General features: G+C 48.1%; 1 protein-coding gene across 3 annotated transcripts in view; it reads left to right on the top strand.

The window, feature by feature from the left end:
- Eva1c (eva-1 homolog C) overlaps positions 1-12,867 on the top strand; it is a 66,599-nt gene that overhangs the window by 20,321 nt on the left and 33,411 nt on the right. For 2 of the 3 annotated variants that reach the window (XM_060370713.1, XM_021628452.2), the window contains exon 2: positions 11,812-12,008. The exons of the other annotated variant lie outside the window; for it this stretch is intronic. In XM_060370713.1, the coding sequence (XP_060226696.1) occupies positions 11,812-12,008 (197 nt within the window). The remainder of the gene's footprint in view (positions 1-11,811; positions 12,009-12,867) is intronic. 3 annotated transcript variants of the gene reach the window in all.

The following is a 12,867-nucleotide window of genomic DNA, read 5'->3' on the forward strand; positions in this document are numbered from 1 at the left end:
TAACACTAGATTGAAGATACAAACAAACAAACATACAAAATCAAAACCAAAAAACCTACATGTGTATGAGAATGTACAGACTCTTTTGTTCAATGCCTCCTAGTTAACAAGGCATAAAAACTACATACAAAGCATTTTAATTGTGTATTATAATCAGCATCCTAAGTGACTAAGAGATGGTTTAACATATGTGGGAAGATTGCATGGGTTATACAAAGATATTATGTGGTTTTGTTTGTTGGTTTGGTTTTGGAGAGGGGGTCTTGCTGTTTAGTTCTAGCTCACTGGCTTTAAACTCACTCTGTGGCCCTGGATATAGGACTTAGTAACAGTTTTCCCACCTTTCTGTGGTTTCCTGTGTTATCATATAGGGAACCTGAGAGGACTTGGGTATCTCCAGGCCTTTCTGGAACCACTGTCCTGTGCGCAGCCAGGGAGGACTTTCTCGCATACATGCAACATGCAGTAGAGAGAAATCTGCAAGTACTGAGGGCTTCTGAGGACTCAGCTTGCTGCTCTCTCAGCTCTGGCTGCTAGACTTCTTCATGTACTCTTTTACTCTCATTCAAAAATAATACAGACAGACAGACAGACAGACACACACACACACACACACGTACATTTCTAGGTACTAGAGACACAGCTATAAAGAAAGAAGAAAACCCTATGTTCCCAGTAGTAATTACGGCAAAGCTGGGGTGGTGGCTGACACTGACCATATGTGGTATAATTATGGCAGAGTTGGGGTCATGACTAACAAATAAGCATAAGGCTCTGAACTCCACGCCAACGAACACAGTCACATTTTGCAGAATGACGTCAGTCAGCAATGGCCTGCAGATATGACAATGGTTCTGTGACATTATAACACAGCCTAGGTGTGTGTGAGTATACTCTATGACGTTTATATAACTCCAAAATTACCAAATTACATTTCTCAGGATAGGTCTCTGTGTTTGAAGAGGCTTTACTCTAAGAAAATTTAAATTATGTATATATACGGTCAGGTGGGCGTGTGCACACCTGGTGCAGGTGCCTGAGGAGTCCGGAAGAGGGTATCAGTCCCCTGGAGCCGGCAGTTTTGAGCCACTCCATCAGGGACTGCGAACTGATGAGCAGTATGTGCTCTTAGCTGATGCACTGCTAAGGAAGAACACTCTCTAGCCTGTACCCCGCTTTAAAGTGACACACAATTGTATATGTGTGGACGTCCATGAAGAAAACACCCACTTCAGACACACGTGAAGCTATAGGAGGAAGCACAGCACTTGATAAATCAGTGGCCAGCGGACAGAGACACACAGGAAGAAGCCGATGGAAGATCACGAGCTCACAGTCAGGGAATGAGTGAGAGAGCCTCCAGGTGGAAGACGTGCAGCTGGATGTGACACGGTGCCCCTCAAAGACGTGAAACTTCTCAGAGCTTAAGGCCGGAAAGCCGAAGAACCAAGAGTTCCCATCACATGGAAGCCGATAATTGTCAGGATTAGTTTTTCCATATTGAGACATTTGGGAATTCTTGAACTCTGACTGCTATTGAACGGCATATGGGGAAAGTTTATGTTTTATGCCTTTGGCAACAGAATTGTTTGGTGTTAGGACAACCAGGCAGTTTTATTGTCAAAGGAAATAGTTGTTGTGTTGAGGAAGGGTACCTGAGAACTGACAGCAGGCATTTGAAAAGCTCATCTGTGTGTGTGTGTGTGTGTGTGTGTGTGTGTGTATGTTGTGTGGTCTCTGCGCATGTGTGTGTGTGTGTGTGTGAATATGAGTGTGTCTCCGTGTGTGTGTGTTTGTGTGCATGTGCATGCATGCCTTCTCAGCATCCTCAAACCTGAGGCAAATGCTCCATGACATCATTGCCTTGTGAAGTTAAGCTTCTTTTCTCTTCTCCACGATCCTGTAGCCCTGCGTTCATGCTAAGCCTGAAGGCAGTACATTTTGGGTGTTGGTTGTTCTTCCCATCTTTGGGGTCTGTCTGTTCAACAAACCTTAGCTGGCAAATCTCTTTTTGTTTTTCTGTCTTTATCTTATTAGTTCCTTCTTTAATACTGTGACCAGAATACCTCAAATTGGGTAACAGAAGTTATACAGAAAAAAGCTGTGGACGGCTCATACTTCCAGTTCCAGGCCAAAGGCCAACACCTGGTGCTGATGTCCTTGCAGGGCATCGTATGTGCAGCTGTGTCTGCTTCTTTGTGTCTCATTCTCTTCTTATGTAGCCGCCAGTGATGAATCAGACTCGGGGGCCCTGCTCTGGTGACATTACCTAAGCTTAGTTACCTGCCTCGGAACACTGTAGTCTGATTAAGTTTCCAATCTCTTAATCCCTCCAAGGAGTAATTAAAGTTCCCCCTGAACCCATGGGAGACACATACAAACCCTGTGCAAACCACTGCTCTCGAGCATTCCTCGGTCCCCGATGCTCTGCACGGCTTTCCTACCGTCTATACAGAGCTGTGAAGGAAGCAGAAGGCTCTCATTATACAGAGGAGCAGAAGGTCACCTCGGCAGTAATGAACCACTTCTAATCTAGGGAAGGGTCTAGAGCTCGTGGGCCTTCCACAGAACTCATGGCCTCACTGCTCCCAACTCTAGCTCTTTTTATTCAGGGCTGGGGCTGTCCAGAGCCTCACCCTAGCCAGCCCCCAGTCCCCACCCCTCTCCACACTCAGCAATCCATGGGGGGCTGCTTTCCTTGGCTTCCCAGCATCGCTCATGCCGTGGTTAACCCGCCTGCATAGTGAGGATCCAGGCGGGAGGTTAACTCATGACACACACACACACACACACACACACACACACACACACCCGCCCCATCCCTTCTGCCTCTTTTGTAATTTAACTCCCTTTGCTGTGGCTTCCCAGCAGGGTGCTCTCTGAGGCTGTTGTCTCTGTTGTCTGTTCCTTCGGTTTTGTTTTCAGATGGGATCTTGCTGGGTGGCACTGGATGGCCTGGGACTCACTGTGGAAACCTGTCTTGCTTCAAGCTTGCAAGGCCTGTCATATTCATGTCCCTTGCATGCAGGGGCTTTAGGCACAAGCCACATTACCCAGTAGCAAGCTTTTTTTTTTCTTTTTTCTTAAGATTTGTTTTTATTTTTCATAGATGTATATGTGGTTGTCTCTGTGTGTATATGCATGTGGCCATCTCAGGAGGCCAGAAGAGGAAGTCAGGTCTCCTGGAGCTGAAATTCAGAAGGTTGTGGGTTGACCAGTGTGGGTGCTTGTCCTCAGGTCCTCCACAAGAGCAGCAAGTGCTTTTTAACCACTAAGCCATCTCTCCAGTCCCCTGTAGCAAGTTCTTCATTCAAAGAAATGGTTTCCCCAGTGAGGTTTGGAGAATGTTAATCCTGAGATTCATCAGAGAAAAACGAGTTCCACAATTTTGAGCCAAATTTAAAGTGAACTTCGATTAAATACTGACCAGATGGATTTTGGTCAGGAATACTCCCTGTATTTCCCAGCTGAGTGGCCCCAAGACACATGTTACAGGGGGTTTTTAAGCACAAACACACATGGCCACAGATTTTCCCACGTGGATTTGCTGTTTTCCAAGAACTACAACTCCCAGCGTTGCAGGAAGTTACCTGGTCCTTGGGCAGGTGGAGCTTACGGATTAACTTTTGGGTTTTACAAGAGCTGGTGGAATGGGATCAAGAACGCATCACAAAAGAGTGAGATGCTTCTGTTTCTTTTCAAAGTCTCACCAGCTTTTCACCAGCTTTTTTACTTATGTAAGCAACAGCTGTAAGAATTCCAGGTTATCAATAGAGAGTAAGCTGCTGCTGCAATAAAAAGCCCTGACTCTTTGCTGCAGAAAAGGCACAGAGGTTGGCTCATGCTGAGCCCGTTGTCCTGTGAGGTTGGAAAATCAAGGAAGCCTGACTCTGTGTAATCACTTAAGGATCTGGGCTCTTTCCCTCTTGGGACAGCCCCATCTTTTGGGGTCCCAGTTAGCTCTCTGTCCATATAGGATAGCAAGTGGGAAAGCAAGAACGGGGGAGTCCCATAGAGGCAGATTTCATAGACCTGCTTTCCAAGTGGCAAACACCTTTGCCCTGAAAGTCCACTGGCCAGTTCTATAAACAGACCCTCAACCCTTAGAAACTGCTAGAAACAAGGTGGGCCCCTTCCCACACAGACAGCATCTGTACTCTAAGATTCAGTTCTCCTCATCTGATGTGCTGTTAGATGGGGTCTGGGTTTAAGAACTGTAATGGCTACCATTCCCACCCATGGTCTCGTGTGATTTCCTACTCAAGTGTCTAAAAAACAAGCTGATTGCTGGGCACAGTGCCACACACCTGTTATTCCACCACTCAGGAAGGCAGAGGCAGGTGGATCTCTATGAGTTTGAGGCCAGCCTGGTTATACAAAGTGAGTCTAAGACAGCCAAGGCTACACAGAGAAACCCTGTCTTGGAAAAAAAATGAAAGAAAGAAAGAAAGAAAGAAAGAAAGAAAGAAAGAAAGAAAGAAAGAAAGAAAGAAAGAAAGAAAGAAAGAGAAAGAAAGGAAAGAGAGAAAAGAAAGAAGTTGATGGATCTAGTTTTATCTTTAGACCTTCCTTCTAAAGTGCTCAGAGACGGCTTCTAAATGGCTTCAAGCATGCTAGGCGATTACTCTGCCACTTGACAATGACAGGTCCTAATGTCACTGTTTTTGTTTGTTTTGGATGATGGTGGGACTTGAACTCAGGACTCTGTGTATGTGGAGCAAACACTCTACCTCTAAGTAGCCATTCCTAGCTGCCCACCCCTGCAAATTCACTTTTTGGTCTTGGTGCTCTTCACATGTAGAGCCTAATGGTGGGCTCTTTACCTGTGGAGGGGCCTTCCAGTACCTACAGGAGCACCAACTCAGGGCTCAGGACACACTCAACAGACACAAAAGAAAAAACAGACAAAAAAGTTCATTTCTGGAAATGAACTTCAGACATGCAGAGACACCTCTGGTGTGTGTGAATAGAAGGGTGTGGTCTCTTATCAGAAGCATTTGGGGTGGGGGAGGGTGCCACTTCAATTGTTTTTAAAGAGATTAGAGGAAGGCCAGGATTGAACAATTGAATTCCATTCTCTTTCCAGAATGGTTGTGAAATTGTCCTCTGTCAATTTGGGTTGTCAGCACCTGAATGTGGGGCCAATGGATTTTGCACATAGAGTGACTCAGGCAGCCTTAGAAAGAGGAAAGAATTGTCAGCCCTTTGGCCTCTTCTAAATATGTGTTCATGTGATGCTTACTTACATTTGATTAACTTGACACAGTCTGGAATTATCCTCAGTGTCTTAACCTTGTATTGTGACAAAACACCATGACCAAAAGCAAGTTGGGGAGGAAAAGATTTATTCAGCTTAAACTTCCACATCAGAGTCTATCACTGGAAGAAGTCAGGACAGGAACTCAAGCAGGGCAGGAACATGGAGGCAGGAGCCGATGTGGAGGCCATAGAGGGGTGCTGCTTACTGGCTTGCTCAGCCTGCTTTCTTAAAGAATCCAGGACCACCAGCCCAAGGATAGCACCACAATCAAAGGGCTGGGCCCTTCCCCATCAATCACTAGTTAAGAAAATGCCCCACAGCTGAATCTTATAGAGGCATTTTTTTTTTTCAGTAGAGGTTGAGAGACCAAAGAATTAAAAATTAGTGGGTATTGGTATAAAGTTTAAAGCACAAGCCTGAACGAAGGCCAGATAGGTGGAGACCTGTCCAGCCGCCTGTGGTGAAGAACCAGCCTTACTGCATTCTTTTCCTGCCCACTAAAGATACAGTTGCTAGGAAACCAGCCCCTCTCCCCTAGAACAGCCACACAAGGGAAGCCAGACCATTAATGGTTTGAGGGCCTTCTGATAGCCAATCAATTCAAAATGCAGCATCAAAATGCTTACCAGGCAGGAATCCCCCTGCTTTAGGCATGCTGGGAGGGACCAGACTCTTTAAATCAACTACCTAACCTGAGCACAAGGCTCTCTGTTCTCAACCACTTCAGCTGTGAGGGTATGTGAGCCCAGGCTATAGCTTGTAATAAAAAGATCCTTGTGTGTTTTGCAACGGACTCCACTCCTGGTGGTGATCTTTTGGAGTCTTGAGAACCTGGCACAACAAGGTTCCCTCCTTTCAGAGACTCTAGCTTGTGTCAAGTAGACATAAAACTAGCCAGTACACCTGGAAAGATGGTCAGGTTCGCCTGTGAGCCTGTCTGTGGGGTTTGTCTTGATGGTGTCAACTGATATGGGAAGGACCCCTGAAAGTGGGGTACCGGTTTCTGGATTCCAGCCCTGGACTATGGAAGAGTAGAGAAAAGCCACCCAGAGCTTAAGCACCTGTTACTCATTTATCTTTGCTTTTGACTGTACACATTATGTGACTTGCCCCTTCAGGTTCCTGCTGCCTTGACTTGTCTGCAGGGGGTGGGGGAGGGAAGGAAAGGGGGCAGGGAGAGACCGGAACCTGGAACTGCACCCTAAAATAACTCCTTTCTTGCCGAAGCTACTTACTGTCAGTTGTTGTTGTGTTGTGTTGTTTTGACCGCAGCAACAGAAAGGAGACTCTAAAACTATAACAATGAGGAGCGTTTAGACATTATTTAAAGGCTGGGAACTAGAAGGGGGAAAGGAGGAAAACAGAGGGAGCACGGAGGGAGGGCAACTGACTTCTCCATAGCTCAGTGTAGCCTGTCTGAACCACCAGGGCAGCCACTGGGCTGAGTGCTTATCTCTGAGCTGTATAGACTGGAGGGATGACCAGGAATGGAGGGAGGGAGGCTGTTCTGCATTCCACCTGTGGGGACCCTGCGTCAGTCAGTAACACTCAGGGTTACACAGCAGCTTCTGGTCTGTTATATCATCTGATTCCCACAACAAATCCCGGGCACCAGCCTTGAGAGGTGAGCGTCACCTGCAGACACTGTTTGGACTGTGGACTTGACCTTTCACCCCTCCCACCTTCACTGGCTCACAGGGATCCTAAAGCTTTGTGGGACCCTGCAGTCGCCCCAGTTAGGTCTTGACACTGCCTGTGCTTTCTGGAGGGCAAGTGAACAGTCACCTAAGAGTGATGTGGTCAGTGCCCTGGCACAAGAACAGTGCATCTGCCTCATGCCCATACCCATGCGTGCACACACGAGTAGATTTTATGTACATACGTACATACATGTGCGCACACAACAGAGATGTATTTAATCTGAGTCTTTACCTGCTTCGTGCAGCTGGAGTGTTTGCGTACCTGCTCTGATCAGGAGTGTCAGTGTATGTGGCACATCTGGCTCTGGGGAGTTCTGCAATTCGCCCATGATGCCACAAGCTTTTGCTGTGAACACCCCCACCCCCGCCCTACATCACACCTGAGAAATCAGCCATTCTTACGACTCTGGAGTCTGGTCACTGCGTTGTTTATAGACGAGCAAGTTTTCATTCAGTGTGATGAGGGCATTCGCAGGGTCTTTCAATAAGGCAGACTTGACTTCTTCATATCTTTACTTAAAATTTTGTGACACTCGTTTCTTTGCGTGTGAGGGGCATGCAGGCCCTGAGGCACCTATGTGGGGGCCAGAGTCCGGCTTGCAGGAGTCGGTTCTCCCTTTCTACCACATGGGGTCTAGGTATGGAATTCAGATCTTCAGGTTTTGTGGCAAAGGTCTTTACCAGCTGAGCCATCTTGCCTCCTTTCTCTGTTTCTTTCCAAAGACAGAGAGCGACTCCCAGCTCCCATGGCTCTTTAGGGACCCATTCTTCCACAAACCCCTCATCTTTATTTATAAAGAAAAACATTAAAAAAAAGTTTCTCTAGTCTCCCTCCCCGGACCCAGATTGAGTTGTTCTTGTGAGACTCTGGCTGGGGAAGATGCCGGAGTTCTGATCATTTGCTGCAGCAGCTTGCCGGGGGAGAGTCTGGGAGACCACCACAGGCTGTGCACAGGCTGACAGGAAGGTCTGTACCTGTTCCACGTCTAGCCCTCACCCACCAATTCAACCAGCAGAGTTTCTCGGGTAACACTGGACTTTAAAGACAGAATTGTAAAAAGAATGTACACTTCTACTTATGCTGGCATTGTGGCTCAAACTTAAAATTTGGGTAGCTGAGGCAGGAGGATTGCCATGAGTTCGAGGCCAGCCAAGGCGACACGGTAAGTTGTGAGCCAGGCTGCTGAGGTACAGTGTAGGAGACCCTGTGTCAACAGAAAATAAAACAATAGGGACGAGCATGGTGGGGAGGCCCCCCGCCTCCGTGACCACAATAGGGATGAGCATGGTGGGGAAGCCCCCCCACCCCCGTGACCACAATAGGGACGAGCATGGTGGGGAGGCCCCCCCACCCCCGTGATCGCAGCGTGGTCAGGAGTTCAGCATTAGCTTCAACTAAATAGCAAGATGCAGCCAGCTTGGCCTGCTTAAGCGCTGTCCTAGGATGGTAAGCAGGGTCGGACTGTAAATCCCTGGCTGAGACTACAACGATACAAAGCATTTTGACTCCAGAGAGAAGTCATAAGCAAAGGCAGCAGTGGCGACTGTTTCTTGGGAAGTGCGGTCTAGTGAGCTGGCTGAGAAAGCAAGGTGGGGGAGGCCAAATGTATTGACAGAACAGCACACTGCAGAGCTGGCCTTCCCTCCTCCCCCCAGGGAAGCAGAGGTGCTCAAGCCTGACAGCAGGCTGCTCCACTCCTCTTTCTGTTGAGGTGCACTCGATCCAGTGGGGACCCCCACTTCCAGTCCAGAAACATCTCCACCTCTAGTTTCTCTTCTATGACTCTCAAGGATATTTCATTTTCTACTACAGTTAGTGTGTGTGCGCGTGCGTGTATGTGTGTGTGTGTGTGTGTGTGTGTGTGTGTGCTCACCTGCCTGGCTGCATTCTTGCTATGGCACTTGTGGGGTTGGTTCTCCCCTTCCTCCATGAAGGTCCCAGGGATTGCAGTCAGGTTGTCAGGCTTGGTGGCACCTTTACACACACAGCCATCTTTTTGTTCCCTCCGGAGCATTTTATTGCTCTGCCCTAAAAGGGCTTTTTGCTTCACAGTTGTGATTGCCCTCTGCACTTATGACCCTTCTTGGCAGGACCTCAGTTCCGCTGGGTTTAATTCCTCTCCCACACTCATTTCCTTTGATACATTTACATTGAGACCTCATTTCAAGCAGCTTCTGGTCAATATTCACTTTGAAATTTGTTGGCCACAACTCACAGTAAGAAACATAATTTGCACGTGATCTAGAACTTATTAGATATATTGACAGCCCATACACAGACATCCCCTCGCTTTAATCCAAACATACTTATTTTTAAAAATCCTCCCCTAAAAGCGTCTCTTCAGTCTGCAACTCTGGGTCTCTCATATGCCCCAGGTTGTTCCAACAGTCACTGCAGAAACCAAATTGCCACAAACAGTGTCTCAGAGCAAGAGGGGCTGCAGGGGGCCTCAGCCAGTAAAGTGCTTGCCTCGTTCCTGAGCAGGCAGCTTGTCTGTGTGACTTTCCTCATCACTGTGGCCAGTGACCAGAGCATTCTCCAGAAGGAAGGGCTTCTTTTGTCTCATGGTTTGAAGGTAGAGTCACTGTGGCAAGGAAGGCACCTGTCCCACCTGGAGTGAGGTTATAAACACGTCCTGAACCGCTGGGTTGTTATATGGGTGCTGGAACCCTGAGTATTGTGATGGCAGAGCCAGCATTCTTCATCAGACTCTGGACCATGGGATGGTGCCATCTGCATTTAGGATATGTGTTTACCTTTCTGGGAACCTTACAGACATGGCTACTGATGATCTCAGGCAACATCAAGATTACTATTACAGAGCACGTCTATCTAGGCATCCAGGACCCAGAGCCCTCTGTCTCCGGACTCCACCTCTCCCAGAGCCCTGTCCTGTCCTTTAGCTACTAGAGCAGCAAATCATCTTCTGCATAAACAATGAGCTTTAAGCCAAAGTCATTCTCTGAGAATCACTCTGAAGCTGGAATCAGCTGGCCACTCTGCAGGGTTCTGGGGATCTGGGGCTGATGGACAGAAAGTTGTAAGATGTCCAAAGGGATCTTAGTAATGGGGTCCCTGCCCAGCACATTTCAGGATCGATGCTGGCTCTCCCATAGTAACTACCCTTATTCCCTGCAGGTAGCGTGTGTTGAGGCCCCATAACGAAATCCTGAATTACTAACGCTTGTCACTTTGTCAGAGGCTGCCTCCCTGCATGCCATGTAAGGAAACACTGACCCACAGTGTATGAAATTGAGGCCTGCAGGTAGATGAGCAAGAGTCAGATTCACACTGGTGTCTGAGTTCCTTTTACTGTTCATTTTAGACTCTGCTTCTCTGAGCAAGTTAGCCTCCCAAAGGAGAAGGAGGAATAGGAGAGAGAGAGAGAGAGAGAGAGAGAGAGAGAGAGAGGCATTCCAGCTAGGCTAATTTTTCTAGTGAGTATTTGCAGCCTTCCTCAGAACACTCTTGTATGAATGGAATGACCGCTGCCTCCCCTCCTTGCCTGTGACCTTCCAGAAAGCCCAGGTACCTTTAGTCAGGAATTATACTTCTGAGAGATTGTGTAACCGGAATGGGGCTCACATGGGCGTGGGCCCGTCTGCATGGGAATCAGAGATTTCTGGAACTGCCCTTCCTCTCCTAATGTCTCCCTGTCAGAGTCAGCCCAGCGCATCCCACACACCTCAGCAGAAAGTCCCTGGCCCTGGTCCAGGCTGGCTTGCTCTTGACCGCAGGAGGTGTGAGAAGGAGGAAGGGAAATCTACACTCTGGCCAGAACTTACTTCCTCATTTCTGAGAACCAGCCCAAGCTCCAGACATTCTGGGCTGTAGGTCCTCAGAGTTTCTCAGAGCCCAAGCCCAGCCTGGCTCCTCCAACTGCTTGAGAGGTCACAGAGTAGACTGGGACAGGCGTGGAGTTTATTGTTCCCATGGGTACTGGAACAATTTCCCAAATGGGTGGCTGTGTACTTCAGAATTCCTACGCTGTTGTCTCAGAGGCCTGAAATCAAGGCATTGGCAGAGCCAAGCACCCTATGAAGGACCTTCCTGCACCCCCAGGGTTCTGCTGGTGGCCCGCCACCCTTGGCTTCCCTTGGATTGTGCAGATCCATCACCCAGATCACTGTCTTGTTTCTGTCCTCTCTTCTCTCCTGATGGGAACACTAACCATATGGCAGTAAGGCTTCTCCTGAGTTCAGCATGCCCTCCTTTTAACTAATCACGCCTGCACTCCTCTTTCAGATGAAGTCACATTCTGAGGCGCAATAGGAGTCTGGAGATACGCTATTCAACCCACAACAAAGCTCCCCTGCATTTCCCATTGGCTCACCCCTGAACTTCTTCCTGGCAGGCCTTACCCTATGCAGGCGGTCTTTTCCAACTTTCCTCTGAGGTGAGGCAGGCCCAGGAGTGGTTTCCTGAAGTTGAATGGCATTCCCTTACTCCAGGAAGGTGTGGAGATTAGAAAACCCAAGTCTTCCTCGGGACAGGTGTCCACATGCCCAGGGACGCCCACTCAGCCTACTTTGCTGTTCTACAGAGGCTCTTCCAGATTCCTTGGGCTCTTGGCCAATGCCTTAGTGTGCTGCCTGAAGAGAGTGGAGCCCTCCGAGCCCCACGGCAGGCCACCACAGACTAAGATACCTGTCCCACGCAGGAAAGGCCAGCACCTGGCCCCACAGCCCCTGCGGCGTCACTTGGTCACCTGCCTCAGATCTGCACGGCACACCTTCTCAACCCAGCAGCCCATCTCAGGGACGCTATCATCGGCTCCGTGCTCTGAAACCTGTGCAGGATGGGGCGGGGGGCTTCCTGGGGCTCCTGTAACCCAGCTGACTATTTTCCAGGTTACTTAACCAAACTCCTGCAAAACCACACCGCCTATGCCTGTGACGGGGACTATCTGAATCTACAGTGCCCTCGGCATTCTACAATAAGTGTCCAATCGGCCTTTTATGGGCAGGATTACCAAATGTGTAGCTCCCAGGAGCCTACCCCCCAGAGGAAAGACAACCTGACCTGTGTGGCAGCCACCACTTTGCAGGTATTACGTTTCGTGGATGTGCTGAGATCATGAAATAGCTTTTCCCTCTCTCTTTCCTCTTTCTGGTCTCCTCTCTCCCTCTTTTTTCTATGTTCATATATATATATGATGCTTCAGTTCATTCAAAGCAAAAATTTGTGAGAACCCCCATTACTATACATTATTAATTTTTACAAGTAGGCTATTACTTGATTCCCAAGATGAGTCTTTGCTGTGGATATGATGGTATCCATACACAATGGAGAATTCCCTCGGCACACTTTCAGTATGAAGCTGGTCACAGGCACACTCTTCCCTGTAGCAGAAATAGCCTTCAGGCCCACATCACTGATAAAGCACCAGTGGGAAACAGGGGAACCCAGGTGTCTTTCTGACACCCGAATCAGAGGTTATGATGAATTCCCTAGAGAATGGTTCAAGAGACATATCAATAGTCATCTTTTGTTTCTCCTGGTTCACTTCTCTGGATGTAGACAACCATGTTGTTCTCATTTGGAGATATTTTGAGTGGTCTTGGTTGGACTTGTTTTTCTTCTGAATACTGCCAGGGATAACAACTCCTCCTCCTCTTTCTCTTCCTCCTTCCTCCCTTCTCCTCCTCTTTCTCTTCCTCTCCCTCCTGCTCTTTCCTCCCCCATCTCCTCCCCCTCTCTCCTTCTTCTCTTTCTCCTTGGGCATCTTTGAGGGAAAATTGGTACACATAGAGGTCAAATCACTGGTGGTTTTAGACTGTTTGTGGCTTATTCATGCAACTTATTTCAGTAGTGGGGACTAACTGAGCCTAAGATCTCCTGCATGTTGGGCAAGCACTATACCACTAGGCAAGCTATAGTCTCAGCCCTTTTTCGTTTCTCAGTCA

The sequence above is a fragment of the Meriones unguiculatus genome, chromosome 17 (assembly GCF_030254825.1).
Source record: "Meriones unguiculatus strain TT.TT164.6M chromosome 17, Bangor_MerUng_6.1, whole genome shotgun sequence".
NCBI lineage: Eukaryota > Metazoa > Chordata > Mammalia > Rodentia > Muridae > Meriones > Meriones unguiculatus.